This window comes from Epargyreus clarus, unplaced genomic scaffold (assembly GCF_041222505.1).
Source record: "Epargyreus clarus isolate Ecla_fem2 unplaced genomic scaffold, WU_Ecla_fem_2.2 ptg000027l, whole genome shotgun sequence".
Taxonomy (NCBI): Eukaryota; Metazoa; Arthropoda; class Insecta; order Lepidoptera; family Hesperiidae; genus Epargyreus; species Epargyreus clarus.
Window position 1 is genome coordinate 1,078,217 of NW_027332234.1, and position 21,370 is coordinate 1,099,586.

The 21,370-nt window shown below is 38.4% G+C and overlaps 1 protein-coding gene across 3 annotated transcripts in view; it reads right to left on the reverse strand.

Moving 5' to 3' along the window:
* Positions 1-163: 163 nt before the first annotated feature.
* The window catches only part of tkv (serine/threonine receptor kinase thickveins), a 125,202-nt gene continuing 103,995 nt past the window's right edge, over positions 164-21,370 (reverse strand). Inside the window, exons 1-3 of one of the 3 annotated variants that reach the window (XM_073089142.1) lie at positions 12,196-12,556; positions 3,460-3,647; positions 164-3,282 (exon numbers count right to left, since the gene is read on the reverse strand). In XM_073089142.1, the coding sequence (XP_072945243.1) occupies positions 2,029-3,282; positions 3,460-3,647; positions 12,196-12,205 (1,452 nt within the window). In that variant the 5' untranslated portion in view covers positions 12,206-12,556 and the 3' untranslated portion in view covers positions 164-2,028. The other 2 variants (XM_073089144.1, XM_073089143.1) reach the window with 2 other exon arrangements.

A 21,370-nucleotide genomic window follows, 5' to 3' on the forward strand; every position in this document is an offset into this window, starting at 1 on the left:
CCTCGACTACAAGACAACTCGTAATCAAAAAAAGTAAAAAACTATAGTGCCTTTAAAATACAAAGGTTATTAAAAACACTCATTCCATCAACTTATATTTACATATTATTGTTTAGGGATAAAATAAAATTAACGTATAGATTTAAAATAAAACGATCGCGCATTATGTCCCTTAATATTTTATTGTAACTTAACTAGCAACATGTATCCTACTCTACTATATACACACAACACTGTACACGGTGCGCGCGCGCGCTGTAAATGCTTCGCGTCTCTCGATTACATACTTGTTTTTAATCATCATAAATTAATCAATACGGCTGAATTAACCATACTGGAAAAATAGACGACGGCTTAAGATGCTTGAAATTGGAGGGTGCTACGAAAGTACATAACACCAATCAATCTTAACTACTTTTTGTTTACCACAATTTATAACGAATATACAAAAAATGGTTAAAATTGATAATCAAGTACTAACGGGCATTACCGACATGATGTTGATAGTTGGTCAGCACTCATTTACAACACGCTATTTTTTGTTAAAAATACTTGATTTTCCAGTCATTCGTCTAAAGCTTCTAATATGGTCGGATCAGCGCTGATAATTAATTCGAAATATTTATAAATACTTAGAAAATACCCTAACTATTTACAAATACATAAATATCCAAAAACTTAGACATACAATCAAACTGTGTATTTTGCAGAAAGAACTTTACAAAACGTTCTCGTATTACTTATATAAGGCACTTAAACCCACAATAAATGTTATTTTAAAATACAAAATTAGCCTTTTTTCTTTCGGACCAATGTTTACAAAAAAGTTTTAATCAAAAGTAGCTATATTTAACACAGACTAAAGACAGACTAAAAACAAGTATGAAACCCGAGCATCGCGATACAAAACATTACGTAATACTAATCGAAGGCATCATTAAGACACTGCGCTGCTCGAACTATCTAATACTTCCCACATCAACTTTAGTCTTTTCATAAACTTTAAGTACTTACAGTCCATTCAAATATAATATACGTGAGAAATTGTATACTTATTTAGTGAAAGAGTTGCCATTTGTGAGGTTACTGTATGTAGAACACTTCTTATTGTCGAAATATCACAATCCATATAGCTTCACAAACAAAACCAGAGACCAATCTCAGCGGTTCCCGAGCTGCCATTCAGAGTCACATATCAAAACGGAAGACAATATTTTTTTTACAAAATCATCCACTAACCCTACGCAATACATATAACAATCATAAAATACATCATACTTTAGAACGAATTAAGAACCAAAAGTTTGGGGAGATTCCAGCAGGCCAGCTTATTGCAGTGTGAGCTTTTTACATGTCAATCTCAAATTTATTACAAATAAATTTATATTACATATACTTCGACTTAACACATACGTAAATACATACCTATAATATAATTTAATTTACACAGTTGTATTACATTAACATAATTGAAGTAATCAAATATTTTTTTAATCAATTCATATGTAAAAATAAAATTGTGAATTTACAATTGAAATAAAGTATGAAAAACGAATCTTTTTTCATTTGTATATTATAATGTAATTATTGAAATAGTGTGAACATATAATAAAGTTGGTTTTTAATTGTTTAAATTATTATATTATGTTTTGTCAACGGTTAATTCATACATTTAATTGTATGAAATACTGTTTTTTATTAGAATTTAATCTGATTACTTCACTTATGTTAAATAACTCTTAACAACACATTAAAAGCTCACCCACAATAATTTATACACCACAAAAATGTACAACGAATCAACTCACTGGTAGGAAATGTGACATTCAATATAAACTTAACAATACTGAGATTTAAACAGAACGGTGGTCGAACGGAATTTCCAACATCGATGGGGGGCGCGATCGCTACTTAACCGTAGTTACATAAAAAAAAAACAATTTAGCATCACCACATTCGAATCGATAATAAATAGAAATATATCGAGGAACTTAACATCGAATCGGGGTCCACTGCACGGCAGAGTCCTCAGACGAGCTTCGCGGGCGGCTCGGCGGTGTACCGCGCCAGCGTCTTCTTGACGCGCAGCGCCGTCAGCCGCACGGGCGGGTTGGCGTGCCAGCACTCCGCCATCGCGCCCGCCAGCGTGGCCAGCGGCTCCGCGGCGCGCCAGCGGGCCGGCACCGCGGGCCGCTCGCCGCGCGCCACCACCGCCGCGTGCATGTCCTCGAAGCTGGGGTCCGGCGGCACGCGGTCGTGGTAGGGCAGCGCGTACGCCTCCGCCGCCACCGCGCGCCCGCCCGCCGCGCACCGCCGGCACATCTCCCACAGCACCAGCCCGAACGAGTACATGTCCGCCATCTTGAACGCCTCGAAGTTGGTCACGTCGAGCCGCTCGTCGAGCACCTCCGGCGCCATGTACCGCCGCGTGCCGACGCGCGTGTTCGGCGCGATGTCCACCTCGTTGCGCTCGGCGACGTACCGCACGGCGAGCCCGAAGTCCGCGATCGCGCACTGCCCGTTCCGTTTCACGAGGATGTTCTTGCTCTTGATGTCGCGGTGCGCGATCGCCGGCTTGCCCTTCGTGCCGAAGATGTCCATGTGCAGGTGCGCGAGCCCGCTCGCGATCGAGTACGCCATCGCGACGAGCCCGTGCGAGTCGAGCACGACCGTCTGCAGGTAGTCGTGCAGCGAGCCGTTCTCGTGGTAGTCCGTGATGAGCAGCATCTGCGTCCAGGAGCCGGTGCCCTTGATGTCCGCCGCGATGAACCCGAGGATGTTCTCGTGGCGCATGAGCACCGTCTGGTAGATCTCGGTCTCGCGGAACCAGGACGCCTCCTCGGTGGTGAAGAACACCTTGACGGCGACGCGCTCGCCGCGCCAGCGCGCCAGCCAGACCTCGCCGTAGCGGCCCTTGCCGATGGACTCGACCATCTGGATCTGCTTGGCGACGGTGCGCTGCACGAGCAGCGGCAGGCCGGAGCCGGAGCCGGAGGAGATCTCGGGGCGCGCGGGCGCGGGCGGCGAGGGCGGGCGCTTGCCGGCGCGGCGGCGGCGGCGGCACAGCAGCCACGCGGCGGCCAGGAACGCCACGAGCGCCACGCACAGCGCGGCGGCCACGAGCGCGGCGGGCGCGGGCGGCGGCGGCGGCCGCACGCCCGGCGACTCCGTGACGTCGGCCGGCGGCGCGGGCAGCCGCGGCTGCAGCCGCCGGTTGCACAGGTCACTCTCGCAACATTTGATCACTTTCGGATGCAGGTGGGGCACTTGTGAACTCTTACACTGGAAGGAAGAAATGCATCTAATGAAAAAATGTAATTATGGTAGACGTAAGATTAATATATTTATTCGTGATGTTAGTGAATGACTAACTGACTTAGAGGGAATCCTACTAGACGTGCTCTTAAAAAAGTTTCGTCACTAGCACATTCTGGATGGAAATGAATCCAAGCAACCAACCTGCATGAATCCAGACTCATCTGGCGGCAGACAGCCGGCGGTGCGCTCGAGGACGACGAGGCCATTGTCGTCGAGCACCTCCTCGACGGTGGCGAAGCAGTAGCCGCCGGGCTGCGTGGCGCAAGTGCCGTTCGCTGCGCCGTCGGGGCACGCGCTCGCGCCCGCGCACTCGCACACAATGCCCCGACCTGTAAAAATAAACAATCAAACTGTTAAACATTTGTAGACAAACAACAAACTTTACTTAAAGACTTTCAAGAAAAAACAGAACATCACAACGTGCTGATAAAAAAAATGAACATATAGATGACTCAATAACTAAATTCCTTTAATTTCACATTGAACGTCCGCTATACCCGGAACGACACAAATACACAATTATCGAAAACAAAAGACGATACGACGAAAAGAGTAATCACTATCGACGCCGCAATCTTATCAGTGGTAACCTGGCAACACAGTCACAGCGTTGCACACCACACTGCACCAGGTGAAACGACAGGACCTTATCAAAACAACCCAACGTATTTTTACGTTAATAATTTGTGCAGAGTTGCCGCTACTTGATGATAGATGTCGCCACATAATCGTTAGGATTTTTAACACATTGCATCTAAACGAGCTCCAAACTGAGACTGATGGCACTGCAACTCTACTTGCTTTGGTTATATCTAAATACGTAGAAAGTTGATGAACACACGAGGAATACTATAACGCATTCTAAATTATAAGTGAAACTAAATCAAATTCTAAATAATATATTTTGAGAATATCAACAAAAGTATCAAACATAATTTGATATTTTACGGATATAGACGGATTTAATATGTATTAATTATTTGTTGTACGGATAGATCAAAGATTTTAAAATTGATGATTGATACTTTAGTACGTGGTCTATAATATACGTACTTATGTGCAGTCTACCTTACCCATGCGGTGATGAGATACAAACATTTGTAAGTTTCATTAAAGTAGGAGAATTTTAATAAAGAAAGGACATTGATAAAATATTGTGTCAATGCATGAATATGACGCACAAATCATATTACACACCAATTATCGTAATTCCTGTGAAAATTATGCATCTATGACGCACAGTACTAAAGGTAAAGTAGACCTACTACAATTAAATATGTACACTGAAAATGGAAATCTTTAATATGGAATCTTTAAAATATAAGAAATGCGTACAGTTTATCCAATAATACATAACAAAATGTAACATATAACTGCAAGATTATATTTACTTTTATTTTAAATATTTATAGTATTTATTTACGCAACATTATCTTTATTTAACATTAACAAGCACCTTCCAATATCTACTCTATTTTAATTAAAGCGAAGTTGTAATGTAAATTTAACGATAAAGCTGGCATAAAATAGCTAAGAAAAGCAAAAAATGACGAACATATTTATTGGGTCCGATTACAGAGCTTTACTTCACCGATTAACCATCAGCTTTAGTGAAATGTTGAAGGTAAAATTGTTCAGTTACGTGATACATTTTTGGGTCTAGGTGTTTGAGTAGTCGTCTTTATGTGTGTCCATGGCACTGAGGGCACAGGAAAAATCCTAGTGTAGACTATAATTGTATAAATCGTTATTTGTTTATATAGAATCTTGAATAAGCAAGCATGGTAAAATCGCCGTTACCCTGGTCTATCATAGTATCATAAAGTCAAGCTTAAGACTAAAATGCACGAGGATACAAAACAAAAACTTATACAGTTCATACTTACTCGTATAGTTTGCCTACTTTCAGATAGGTGCTAAACTACCTACTAGCAGTTACCTTAAACGTACGTTATACCCTCAATTCTACCATGTACGGAGACCAGCGGCCTGCAACCGATCAACGACGGAAAAACTAAACTAAATATTCATTAATTCTTAGAGTAGGTTACTCACTTTACCATATAGATTGAATGCGAGTAAACGATACGAAAGGGATACTTTCCGAAAAAGATCGATTCTTGAATCGAAGTGCAATAAATCGATTTACAAAAAATCGAGGCCGAAAGAATAAATTCTCCAAAAATCGATCTTCGATCTTTTCAGCTAAAAAGAGCGAAGATAGAAAAAGTCATCAGGGCCAAACAAACACTGAAATACGTACGTATCCGTCAGCAAAAATGTCTTTAACACATTCAACCAACTTCGAAAAGAACGACTTTTTATTTTCTAGGATGAAATATCGATTCACTAAACAGACCCATAACAGGAGATATACATATAAAAATAATCGATTTTTTTGTGCCCAAAAGATCGATTCTTCGATTAATCGATCTCATATCGCCATCCCTACGATACGACGCAAGTCTCACGAGCGGCCGTCGCTCGGTGGTGCGGAACCGAATTATTCATCTGATGCTCATATGTTTTGTGGTAGTTTTTAAGAGATCTATTATGTTGTGAGGTGAAGCAGTACTAACATCGGACATATCATAGCATACTTCCTATGTAACGTTACATACATTCATACATACTCAATCGTACATTTTATTTTTAATTAGAAAAGTAAGTAGCAGTGGAATATGCAGTACGTCATTCTCAATCCATTACTACTAAGGCTAAACACGCGTCTCCTCTCATAATAGATTTCACAGACATTAAAAACTTGGCATATGCAATACACGTCATAGTAAATGTTTGCTACTACCTATGAACATATTATTTTCAATTAGAATTAAAGTCCTGCCTAAGCTTTTACCCTCAACTTACAATGATTACTTTAGGATATGCCGTGTTATACTTACGGCCGTGTTGTGTAATGGAAAGGTGGTATTTATTCTGAATAATTTGGATTCGATTGCGGATTCATCAACGCCACACCTACTTTAGGTAGCTTCTAGCCTATTAAACGTTGAAGACTGCTTCACACGTATACATAAAACATGTCTTACTCGATCCAAATAGATACTGATAGAGACCCTATGGCGTATTGTAAAAAACAAGTCAGAAAATCTAAGTTTCCATTATTGGCATATACACGTTTTTATGCACGTTGGAAAGATGCGCTTGCGCATTTCATGAATAATATTCATTACAATTACTACTACTTGTACCCATGAAGGGTTTTCTAATTTGTTACCTGGACCTCCAAGTATATTTAGTTAACGCAGCCTATCTCACTTCCTGTAGAATAATCTGCTTTAACTCTAAAATCCTGTATAAATCACGTACGCTTTTTTCAAGATAGACCAAAATAAATGTAATACCGACGACAATTATTTTTCGTAAATTTTGTGTTTTGGTATTTTTCAAATATTTCAAATATACATGTTATATATAAAATTCTCGTGTCACAATGTTAGTTACCGTACTCCTCCGAAACGGCTTTACCGATTTTCACCAAATTTTATATGCATATTCAGTAGATCTGAGAATCGGCTACTATCTATTTTTCATATTCCTAAGTGACCCTTAACCGTTGTCGACCCTTAACATTTTTTTATTTATATGGCAACACAACGTTTGCCGGATTAGCTAGTGTTTATATATAAAACATGTATTATATAAAAATTGTTGTCTCATTGCATCAATCGTATATAATTGAGCGCGGCCGCCTCCCGAGAGACGGCCTTGCTACTTTTTGTCCGTACACAATGTTTTGACTGATCGTAGGCTGACGGAATGTAGCTGCTGTCTGCACTAAACTACATTTTATATTGTTATTGTATTGTAATTTTGCACGCAAATTTTGTAGATACTTACTGATCTACAGAGTTACGTTCGAAAGTCTTTCTTCACTATGGTCATAGAAAGAATTTTTCTTTACTATGGTTCTAGTCAACCGATATTGGCTATCTTATGCGTGCATGTAGAGTGTATGATGATCTTAGTTATTATCACGAAGAGTTTAAGTAGTAATAGTAGTAAAACCTCATCAATGGGTTTATAGCCCTTTGGAAACAGCCGACACGATTAGACAATTTGCGGTTAAGGCTATATTAGACACTATTAGAAAATAGGTACTTCATAAGGAAATAAATAGTTAACGAACGCTCGTGTCACACAGATTTCTTCATAGCAGTTTCTTTCCTTATGAGAAAACGATACGGGTATGCGGAAATTAATTAAGATCGTTTGAAGTCATGTTCCACATAGTTTTTGTGCAAACTGTATGTAGAAACATGTAATGTGTACGTAGAAGGATCATGTAGGCTAATGTGATAGACGCTCGCAAATAGACTGGCATCGGAGACTTGGGTTCAAATCTGTTGTACGGTTTATTTTTTTATCGCCTGGGTAATATTTTTCAACCGTATGTATGGACGTATATCTTATTTTTTGGCCCAAATGGCTTGACAGATTTTAATATAATTATAAAGTATAGTTGGATTCGTCTAAGCACTCTAAATTGTAGGAGTAACATAGGCTATATTTTTAAGTACTCGGGTTTTTGTTTCTATTATAATTCGTTAGTTGGAAGTTACATATTATTTAATAGTACGTCGTCCAAACAAAAATATTTTTTCCCATCGTGTTGGCACTATATTTTTATATCTTCGTATTACTAAAAGGAATGTTAAGACTACAAGAGGCAGATCACATAACTATAACTAGTATACCACGAATTTGTCTATTAAGCCTTAAAAACGTATTTTCAAACAAAAAAAATCTGTTAGTGCTCAATCCACCAGCATTACTTTTATAACGTAGATTCCCGAATTTGTGTAAGAGCAATCAAGTTGCCTATAACACCAGCATATATTGAATATCAAATAGCACCCAATTTTTTGTTAGCCACAGTTGAATAGCTCTCTCTACCTGGCTCGGCCCTTGTGGCTGAGGGTTTTTGTGCCCTACGGACGGTTAGACGAAGGCGGCTACCTGTTGAACGCGCTAAATTTTCTATGCTTCTTTTATCTATTAACGTATTATATATAATTATTATTGTGGTGGGCTATTCGAATTATGATCATTTATAATTATTTCAAATGTAAAATGCTTCATTATTTAAAAAAGCAATGACATATTTTATTATCCAAGTAATGTATTATACCGGTAGAGATAGAAAAGCTAATAATGTTAAAGTTTCACTTTCAATTCCCACAACGCACGCTATACAAAACTAAAAATATATATGAGACACACTATGTATCAGATAATATCTAAATAAGAAATATCTACTTTTAAATTTACTCACTCTACATAAGGCAAAATAATTACAGTGATTAGACTTCTTCACTCTACCAATGCTAAACGTTCACACCTCTAAATACAAATCAACAAATATATTTAATCTCTACTCTACATCACACAGTCTATAAAAACATTAGTTACCTCTGAATGCACACAGAAAATATATTATTATGTAAGTCAGATGCAATTAACCTTTACGATATTGATACAGCATTGTCCAATTAAGAAATATGCTCGTGAATATATTGCCAGCCAATTAAGATTTATTATGCGCATCGGAAAAACATTCAATTTTATGAGATAACAAGTCGTTAAATATGAAATAATATAATAATTGTTGTTACATTTTAATTTTATATCTTCGTGGTCAACCTGTTACTGTCCCACTGCTGGGCACGGGTCTCCTTTCAGTGTGAGAGGGGTTTAAGGCACAATCCACCGCGTTAGCAAAGTTCGATTGGTAAACTTCACATATCCTTGAAAACTTTTTTTAAGAAATCAGGTGTGGTAGTTTTAGTCACCATTATACGAATAGATAAATAATTTCTAATATGCACATAATTAATCAGAGGTAGATACCTCGGATCTCCCAAATTGAAAGGCCAAGTTTCAACCACAAGGCAATCACTGCTGTGCTTACATCTTACATAAAAATATACGTTATTCTAATTTGGCATCCCTTTCGTAATTTAAACATGATGATATCCATAATTTCGTGTCGTATCACCATGACAAAGCTTCATAAAGTATGGTGTTAAGTTTTTTGCTGCGTTTCATACAAATGAATCGCCTACGTATTCACTAGCAAATCATATATTATGATGCACCCTCTACTTATTTTCAATATTCCTAAGCTCGGTAAATAGAAATCAATCTATCATTTTATAATGAATCGTACAATAAATCATATTGACAATATGAATATGATCATATTTCTTTTTCTGCGGAGGGTCCCTTATGTTATAGGTACATATTAGTATTAAAATAAATAGACCGAAATGGCGCAATGGCTATCAAAATGCCTACGATTTAATAGTCTGGGCGACTAATTGATTTTTTTTAAATATCATTAAATCTCTACCACTCTGAAACTCTACATCTCAAAAAAAAAATTGAACATTAAATTTTTTGATGTGATTTACATGCATTCCATTTACGTGTACCAACTAAGTATGTAAAATGGACATCTGTAATAAACCTAAAAGAAGGGGTCATTCACAGATGCGAAGTTATTGCTACCCTCGAGGACCAAGTTTGAACACATTGATATCTCTGACGTACACACCTTTCAACTTTTCTTAAAAATACTGTAAGTTAGACAGACATAGGTAAAGTTATAAGTCCGCTGTAATAATAGTTCTCAAAATATATATCTCATTGACAATCATAGTAAACAGGTATTAATATAATAAGTGTATAGCAATTATGTTAAACAAATCAGATCGATATCAATCTCGGTAATATATAGAAACTATTATTCTACTATTAATATCTACTTCATGGAAACATAAAAACTGGGACAAAGTAATACTAGTCACTTAACGATGGTACCTTAGTCATTCTTACTTGTATACCAATAATACACTTTACCTTATACTAACTTTATGTAACTAGAAATGTATCAAACGTGTCGTCATATGGAATTCCTAGGAACTTTATGAATGTCCAAGAAACATACGTGCTATAAATAATATTTAATACGTTTCTTAACTAAGCTTGACATTTTTTAATGTACGCAATTTTCTGTACGTATACTATTATATATAAAAGCTGTCTGTACGTATCACGCGATAATTACTGAATATATTATTGTCTTAAAATTTTGCGGTTACACTTAAAACCTTGTTTAAAGACATTTGCTATTATTTTGCTACTTTTAAATTTACTTACTCTACATTATGTAGAGTCATCGTCTAACACATTTTTCACATCCAACTCTACATAAACATGCAGTTATGCAGTGCACCTACAATCTACATTTGACTTTACATCGCAGAGACAGTAATCGCATGCACTTATCACAACTACACATCAAACGTAGAGTCGCAGCTTTACAATGCTCCTACACTGCAGATATCTAGAATCTAGATACACAGCAGATGCACTAAAACACTATAATCATGTGACATGCACACCGCACACACGGAGCGTAACCAGTGGGCGCTGGGCTTTATAATTATATTTTACTCACGTAGAGACACACTGAAGTGTTGTTGTGTTGTTGTTATGTTTATTGTATTAATACCGGGGAGCCTGAAAGAGTTATCATTTCCTGCAATACAGCCTGCCGCGGAAGGCATTAATATAACATTCCAAAAGGTACCAACATAGTCCTCAGGTGCATACTTGCATATTAAACTATAATAAATTAGTAACTTTTGTAAAGGTGTGACATTTAAAATCTTACTGAAACTTTCTTCCTTTAGTACAATGATCTTATGTTTATCCTAACGTTAATAGAGAGGCATTCGATAGTAGAAACTTATTTGATGATACCCAGAAGTTAGTACTCGTAAGTTAATACTCGTTTTATACGACCAATTAATTTTATTTTTATCAGTGAACTTGAATTATAAGCGGAATTTGGATAAAACTTTTGCTTATTTTACATTAACGAATCGCTCAAATTAATTTTCCGGGGATTGCAAAATATCTTTACACCTGATGTAAAGCCAACCCACATGTCTCCACAGCCATTTTGAAATAGAAGTGATATTTCATCTGAGATCACTTCCAAACTATCTACAGGACACTCTTCAATTTCATTTTAAAACTTATCCGAAATTAGAACTAACGCACATTTGCCCCTGACCCAGTTAAATATTGATAAAAGTTTATTTTACAAAATACGAAAACAGCTAAGAAATAGAACAACTATAGCATGCATTCATTCCAATAGTATTCAACGGTTCTCAAGTGGAGTAGAGATAATGTAATGTAGACAAGAAAACAGATTATACTAGTAATCTTACCGCCGTCTACGTAAACAAACTTAAGGGTTCATATAGATTCCCGTTCGAGAATCATTAACTCGTCCAATCGCGAGCATTAAAATCTGTGTACACGATTAGAAATAACACCACACCGCAGTAAATACACGCAGATACCGACCGACGACGTATGTAACCCGAGAGCCGGCGTACAGTTACACATAAACACGCTTGTACTACCGACACACCCGCGCGCGATTATTCTCAATGGGCCATTATTGCCATTAAATCTACAGTTCATTCCCAGAACGACCACGAGCCGGGTTATTCATGGAACGCCTTAGCATATTCTCAAGCTTTACTTACGACACGATTCAAATACAAAACGACAAAGACAGGAAACGATGAATAATTCAACTTGTACATCCTCTCACTATAGAAATCCGCTCAAAAACGGAAACTCGGCCACATCGAAACCACCGCCGTCGAAGGAGAACTGCAACGACGTTGCGAACACTATCACGCAAAACGACGTACGGAACACAAAACGGATCGGCACGGGGACACCGGTCATCGGCGAGGATTCGAATCGCCTCCACACGGAGCATCTCACGTCTACGATCTAGTTTACGAGTAAGCAAGGTGTCGCACGTACTTAGTCTCATGTCGGCGAGCGTCCGAGGCGAGCCCGGCACGGCGTCCGCGCTATCATTTAAATATAACTCGAAACACCGCCGTCTGTCGCCGGCTTTATTTTTACACGGCGGTTGTTAAACGCGAACGGTGACAACGCACGCCGTCTACGGAGACACAGCGATCGGTGCGGTGACGCGCGCGGAAGCGATACGTGTTCGTGTCGCGGCGATCGCGGCGCGAATGAGAGGCGAGGCGGCGCGAGCGGAGTCCCCCGGGCCGCGGCCCCCGCCCCGCGCGCCCGTGCATTATGCACCGCTGCAGCCTCCACGAGTCCACATGGTGGAAGATAACGCGACGAGCCAACCGCGAACCGTGTCAGGACGCCAGCGATCCGGGGCACACGAGTCGAGCGCGCGTTTCATTGACGCCGGCCGAGATAATGCCAACTGTTTGTACGACACGTAAACATGAGATCGGCGTCCCGCCAAATAATCGACCGGCACTATCGTTATTGAATAGAGTTAGCGAGAACGCAACGCACGCTTATCGTGCTGCGGGGCGTGCACGTGAAAAATATTGACATTAAGACACAACAGTCCCATTCAGCTTCAGCTACAAAGGTGCGATTGTTCCGCCTCCCGGAAGAGAACTAAATATTTTGGCAAGATATAAAAACAATAGTCGTCACTGAAACAAAATAAAGACGTCTCACAAGTGGCCTATAGCGCAAGATAAGAGCCGACGCGGTCGTATGTCATCAAAGGCGTACAATTTTAGCGACACAAACAGTATTTCTCGAAATTGAACGGAAGCCGAAGCTTTTTTATAGGTTACGGCCGGCGCGTACTGTCTGTTGCCTTCGTGCAGGAGAAAACGAATCCAATAAAACATTACGGCGCAGAGCTAATCACGTGGCTATTAAAGTGATTCTTTTACGACCCGCTCATCGTTTAGCGTTTTATCGCCCCTTCCTCAGACTTCGGTAGCTTATTAATTTCTCGACTGTTCCTACAAGCAAATTAAACTATAAGTTAAATACTTATATAATGTTCCAGTTCATTCAGCAGCAGAGTTATCCTGGCACGATCTAACTCTACATCGAAGTTTTTAACAAATTTGAGAGAAAACCCACAAATGAAATAATCATGAACCAAACAGATTAAAGTAATCGTGCTTACAGCCATGATAAAACGTAACATTTCATTCAAATAACATGATGTCCACAAACCTTTCTACAAATAAACAGATTTGAGAAACTTCACTACTAAAGCTCAATCTTAAAAAATTCTACCTAATGCGCCTAACATCGTTCACGAAACTTCAATGTGTAAAACTGTAAAGCGACCTTCCTTGAACTGCAGCGTGTCAGTTCCCAGATGCAACGTGTGTTCGGACGAAGGTCTCGGCGGGGTGGGCTCGGGGCGGCCAGATTGGGCGCTGAGCATTATCGCGATCCGCCCGCCATGCCGCCAGGCCACCAGCACTCGCCATGTGGTCGATGTCACACGACCACTTTTTGCAAGGCTATTTGTTACATGTTTCAGTCTTGCCTTTTGTTTACTGAGTGAAATTCTCTGTTCACAGTCGTTCACAGCGAATATTGTGATCGTTATTGCATTCTTCTTTGCAGGTTACATACATAATTACATACCTACATCAGAACTGCAGAACGAATCTACAAAGATCGCCATATTTAACTTTAACGTGGAATTCAATTTGATTATATCTTTATGTCACTTGGTGGAAAAAGCTTTACAGTGTCATAAACTGTCTCATAGGACGCTCAACTTGATTCAAGCTTCAATTTAAACAAAAAAGACAAATTATCTCGTAATTTGTAAGTCAGTTTAATGTTGATATTTCAATAAAAACTGGTTTGAACTAAATTTTAAAGAATTCTTGGTCAGAATACCAAATAACTACTTCGAAGATAATAATATTAGATAAGAAGTTGAACATTATGGATTCAAAGGGATTAACGATGCATCATTATCATTTAAGTGATCGTACATTTCGATATTACTATTACTATTTCCAAATAATGTTTTTCGTTATTTGTAGATATCACTAATTTGTAAGCCAAGTCATATTGCACTTCATATCATTTATCATTCATGTCATTCATAACATACGCCAATATCACTTTTGCAATTTCCCTGTTCGGTTATTATTTCTAGATGTGAACATATGGAAACACAAAGAGGATCAGATCGCGAGCGGCCCATGCGGCTCACGTGCGGCGCGCGTCACGCCGCTCCGGCCGGCCGCCGGCCAATTGCCGCTGTGAATAACGGTTACCGATTCATCGACATTAATGCATCTCAAGGATGCCTGCAATCACGGCCCATACGATATATCTCCGCTTTTGACGTACGTCCAAATACATCTGCACGAGATTCCGTTGCTAACAAAGTGATCGATGCAGACGACGCTATCGTAACTGGACCGGTTAGTAATGGCCGATCGGAAATTAACATAATCGACGCTTAAATTGGTCAAAACGTCTTATTACAATTACTCAGACCACATTGCATTTTATTGCAATTAACGCTGCGAGTGGGTACATGATTTATGATGTAATCGATAATGGGAGAGGTTCATAAGTTGGCAACTGACGTGTACTGTGCCTTCAAACAACATCACTTTCACTCTTTCTAAAGATTTCGTATGATGCAATTAACGCACATTATTATTAATCAATCTAACCAATGTTTACCTATCAAAAATCTAAATCTGACATTTTCCACCTACTACAATTTGTCAGTTTTCAATCTTTGGCAGGCAAACATTGGACTGATTGATAATGAATAATAAAACGAGTAAGAGAACAAACCAATGGCATGACCAGCAAAGTCCATCTACGAAATTATTCCCCAGTTGTAGTCACCAACACATAAAACCGAACGCGAGAACTGTGATATTATCTCCTTTCTAGGGAAGGCCTATGCACAGCAATGGACTTCTAATAATCAAGAAAAAAGGGCAGTTAGCATTAATGTTTCAAGTAATGAGATGTGGTTAAAAGAAACATAAGAAAGCGATTAAGTTATTGCAGCGTAGCAATTATAAGTTAACCGTCGGTGGTGAGGGAATGGCACGTCTTGATACACAGATATAAATCGTTAGATATGCCTAGAAGTTTCTGACAACAACAAACATTGTTGGCAATTTCGGTATAAATTTGCACAATTAATAATAAATTTCCGATATGAGACATGTGATATCAATAATGAATTTCTCGTGATGCCTCGTGATGTTTTTATTTAATGTAATAGAGAGTCATGCCTAGGTTGACAAACAAATCTTAAATATATGATTTACTTATTTTTTGTACTATATTATTTATACATTTCAAACATTAAAAGGCACTGGTACGTTTCCGCACGACGTTTTGTAATACGTAAAAGTAATTATTAACATCGGAAACCGAGATCATTGCATAAGCAGGTAGCCGACTATCACCATAATCAAGACCACAGACAGAATACTAGATTCTAAAAGCCGACTGTTACAATAATTCAGTTCACATCCAGTAATTCAAATCTATGGTCCAATATAGTGCATATGAGCCAGCTACCGTGGAATATGAGAACGTGGTACAGTATCAGTGCGGTCGCAGCGTTTCCCGTGAGAAGTGGCGACATACGGTACGGCCGTCCGGCGGTCGCGATCCTCACTACCACCGCAATCACATCAAGCGAGAGGCTCATATCTAGGGTTGCCAACCCTCGAAAGGACCAATACCAGAGAATTATTGTTTAAGAAATTTATTTTGGGCGAGATAATCAATAGTTAATTTTTAAATTTATACGTATTTGTTTCCGAGCAGTATCTAATATTTTTGTCGGTTTTTACGATATTTTAGTGAACAGTGACGAGCGACGACGGATGCATTTAATAAAAAAAACGGAGAAATTATATATATATATATATATATATATATATATATATATATATATAGCTCTCCGGGAAGTCGGGAGGTTAAAGATTATAACCGGAGTCTCCCGGACAATCCGGGTTGGGACATTCCTACTCACATCACATACGATACAATGCAGTTGCTTAAGCTACAATGTTCGTAATGATAATATAATGAGTCGCGGAACTTATAAAGATGTAATTACAATGTTGTCGGGATGGTTAATGTTTTGTTTCAACTGCAAACTATTACAAATATATTATGAAGTTCTAAGATTTGTACCATCTGTTTATTCTTATCCTATAATCCAACATCAAATTTTATCAAATGGATACGATGTATTACGACAAATGGATGCGTTATGTTAGGATGCTAAGGATGAACGATGAATTAATAAGGAAGATAAAGACACTGTACATATTATGACTAAGACGTGACTTTATGAAAACTGACACTCATTTAACAACTGCCATCAACACAGAAAACAATTTTACTTATCGGCTAAAGATTTATTAAGGACAGACGTTGGGCTTATTACGAATGTACCACTTAACCTCATGAAGTGACTTTGACGGACTACACAACTGTCATAAGAAAAGAATCAATTTTTATTTCCCTGCAACTCACGAATAGAATGAAAACCTTAACCTTATCACATCGCCGTCGGATCGTGTAATCGTCGCAATGTTTACTTTCCGACGCACGCAATCACAACACACAACTCCGAAACGGACAGTTACTTCCGATAAGCCGGACGCCGACCATCTCGAGCGGGAACGAATCGAACGCGGCTACTGAACGGAGAATCGATTTGTAATACAGATAAGGTTAAACGAGCGATCGATTTTAATTTGATGAGTGCGTTATGGGATTCATTTGTTTTCAGAATTAATTTAGTTTTCCCAAGCTTTTGCATAAGTTAAGCTGTGTTGTATAAACATTGAGTTATTCCATTTAACTATTAAACAATTCCTTTTGCGAACATGGCCCTATTTGGATTTTGATTGATACTATTGTAAATAAAGGTATTACAAAATTAATTATTACAAAGACAATACAAACAGGTGGTCCGACATAGTTACACCAACAGTTGCCCGAAAACAATTGTGTAAACATATTTAATATTTTTCTAGCGTTCTTGTGAAAAATCAATCCCAGAAAGGCGAACATTCAGAACATTATATAGGTTGCAACATTAACAACTTTATATGACTGACAATTAAGAAAGTTCTAGTCGGTTCAGAAACCGAGGTAAACCCGTGACATGTGTATTGTGCACTACATGGCACTCAATCTGATTTAGATACGACCGCCAATGCGGCGCTGACCGGACTCGAGTGGTGATAAACATCCAATCTCGCGGAACATCGCTCAACCGATGGCTGCTACATGCACGGCATCTGTACATCAATGTTGTTTCATTTAGCATTTTATAGCTAGAGCCTTGCCCTTTTGCTTTATGTTTAAATTCGCATATTTAATCTAATTAACGATAGAGTAAGCGATTGCCGGCAGTGATATATTTGTGAAATAAAATACGGGATCTCAATGTAGAGATGCTGCGATCCTGCGACGATGAAGGAAAACGCAGTGATAAAACGTAGGTATATGCTAAAAAGTTCTTTATAAAAACATAATACTGTAACCAGCAAAAATTTTAAGTGTAAACTCTGGTAAAAAAATGTTAGTATTAATTTATTCTGGTATACCTATGTATTTTATAGGCTGCATCATAGCAGTAAAATTACGTATACCTATCAATTCATTTTAGGCAAAACCATTAAGATCGATCCAAGCTCCATTGTTCAGAACTGGTTGTGTAATTCCATTAAATGTGGGAGTATGTCAATACTGTCGAATGGTGGCCGCAACGGCTTATTGTTAGCAACAGTACAGACAACAAGAGCCATTCAGATCGCCGTGTCGTTGCGAAATCGATTGAACTGTCAATTTTGAACAATCACCGCCGAAGACAGGTACTGTCGCGTCGAAAAATGGATTGAGACGTGATATTACCTAGGTTAATAAAGAACAGTAGAGAATTGTATACTTATCAACATAAGTCTCTATTTTTATAACGACAATTACGTTAACAATTTTGTATATTTTTATCTCATATGATACCTAATAAATTATTTTAAGCTCTTTGACATTAAGTAGCCTTTGTCACTCTGAACTATATTATAAATGCATTGTAACTCTTTGATTACAGATAGTAGATAGAAGATAGTAGATAAATGTAACTCTACCATTCGCATAGTTTATTAAACGAAATGTATTTTACATAAACATAATATATTAAATCTGCATTGTTTTTTTGAAAGACAGACAGATGATACGGTTCACTGCGAACTGTACCTTTCCTGTCATTTCGATATCTCCCAATCATCGACGCGGATTATAATTACGTCGGGTTGCACGCGCACGCGTCACGCGTGTCACGCGCTTATCTCTCAACGGTAACGTCGTGACTATTGCGAATGGCATTTCGTTATACGTTCCGATCGGCCGAGGCGGGAGGTTAGCGGCGCGGGCGCCGGCCATCCAGCGACCTCGGATTATCCGACTCGATCGATAAGGATCCGATGGTGCGCTGGACTCGACTTTGGGGTAAGGTGTGTGTTGCATTGCAATCGAGTAACAGAAAGTAAGGTGTACTTAACAATATGACAATATGAGCTAAATTTTAGCCAACTCACAAGTGCCAGTAGCAGAAGGTCCATCTGAAGCGAAGTGGTCTCTGTAATCAATACAGTCTAAATAGGATATAAATCGTGATATTGAAATCACAGAGTCCATTGCACAGACTTGTTTTTGTTTATGGTGCATTGTTACATCTCAGAACGCCCCTCATCTCAGAAATCTCGTGTGCTTTATCATATTTTTCGGACAACAATAACACTACTCCATAGCATCTACTGTCCTATGCGAATTCACCTATAGGTATATATTTTACTTCAACCATTTAATACTCCTAGTAAAAGCTTCTGCCACTCGTAAAGGTAGATCAGAAAGAGCAGATTGAAAAAAAAAGTCATTTTTTGTCCATCACAACGTAGGTACTTTGTCCGAATGCACTTGAAAATCACTCCATGCGCAAACATATCGCTCGCCGTCCACTGTCGGAGATGCAGCGCGCGTGTGTGGAGCATAATTTATTCGGCGGCAGAGTGGCGCGTCCCGAGACCGCCCCCGCGCCCCGCGCGCGCCTTAAACTGGATCCCGATGGTTTTTTGTGGCGAGGATTAGGGTGTATCAGGCTAAACGCAGGTTACATAATAGATTTTACACACCCTCAATCATGCGCAGGTCGACGCGCCCCGCGGCTCCGCTCGGGACGCACCGCCTCTCGTAATGAATCGTGTTCGTGTTCCTACTGTGTGATACTTATAATGATATGCATGCGTGATGTATGCATATTTATAAGATCGGACTCGCAGAATCATTGACCGTTATGGTTCTTCAAAATGATTAAAAAACAGATCTTATTTTTTATGTCTTTAGAACAAGATGTAATTGTTAGATTCCTATAACCATTGATTGATTTGATTATATGATTGCTTATTCCAACTAAGACTAAGCCAATAGACGGGGTCAATTAATCAGAATTGGTAATTTAAACTTTTGCAGTAGGTACGAGTACGTTGTATCATTGCTAGACATCAAAAAGTTATTATAGAGATATTATCTGTAAAATATATGAACTATATGGACATAGTTAAAGGCTAACAAGAAAGATATAGTAATATAACAATTGTAATATTAAAATATTAGATTAAGAAGACAATTATGTATTAACTAAAATTTTGCATACCTCTAAGAGGTGTAATATAGAGGACAATTTTATGATATAACAACTGTATACCTATATTAAGCAAAATAAATGATTTGATTTGATATTATCAATTCAGTTTAATGGTACTCATGTATGACGCAATGTTATTCATAATACAACGTAACATACATACTCGTAAATTGCAATAAGCTATAAATTGTCTTATCATATCACACAGCTATATAAATAAAAGTTTAGCTTGTGTTTATTTATAGAAGTCAATATCTACTACTTAATAATTTTCTATATAGGTCACTTAAAATTACGAATTTTCAAAGATAAGAATTTGTGAAGTAATATTATAAAGTAAGCTAATAGTTCAATCAATTAGTGCCCGTTAGTAACAATTAATTTTAACTATTTTTGGTCAAGGTACGGTTGAAAATATTATTGCCTACTAGTTTTTGCCCGCGGCTTCGCCCGCGTTTAAAAGAACGTAAAACATACTAACATACATAAAACTGAAAATTCGTACCTTCAACTTTGCTAAAGATCATCACTTGATCAAATGCATAGTTTACGATTCAATCCTTACTAATATCGAATAAAATAATCGATGTTTTGGGTTCAAAAGATCGATTCTCTGATTAATCGATCTTAGATCGCCATCCCTAGTTCCCGTGGGATTTCCGGGATAAAAACTATCCTATGTCCTATCTCGGATCTCAGACTATCTTTGTACAAAATTTCATTAAAATCGGTTTAGTGGTTTGGGCGTGAAGAAGAGACAACCAGACAGACAGACAGAGTTACTTTCGGATTTATAATATTAGTAAGGATTGAATTATTGCCTAGAGGAGACAGCCAAATTTCGAACTTTGGTAGGTAAAAATCTATTAAGATTTATATATCATCTACTATCCGGCGTTATTCCACATGCATAGACTTACTAAGTGACCTTTATCTAAAAAGATTCTACTTTAAAGAGAATACGCGCAATAAAACAAGATAGGTGTATGAATGTTACATACATACGGGCAAGCGGCTGGACAGACAGACAGACATAAAATTGCATTAACTATTTTAATCAAGTTAAAATAAAAACAAACTTAACACCTATTCGCGTAAAGTTAAAAAACAGATCACCGCCGTCATTTCATCACTTTGTCCAGTTATCGTATCTATCGGCGAGCTCGCACGAAGCCGGCCGGTATCGGGCGGGCCGCGGGTTCAACGTATCGTTCGCAAACAACGCCAATCGAATCTCAATATTTACAAAAACTTGCAACTTATCTGTTAACAGTTACCTGCTCGCCCAGTCCGTGCAGTCACATGTTATTGTCACGTACTGATATAAATAAAGTAATAATTTGTTAATAGAGCAGAGGTAATGGAATAGTATGAATTGTAGCGTCTCATTCTGAGAAACGAAGGTCTAAATCTGCTGATAAAATATGCTGAGATTTCACGAATTTATGTGCCAGGTTAAAATCAGTTTTT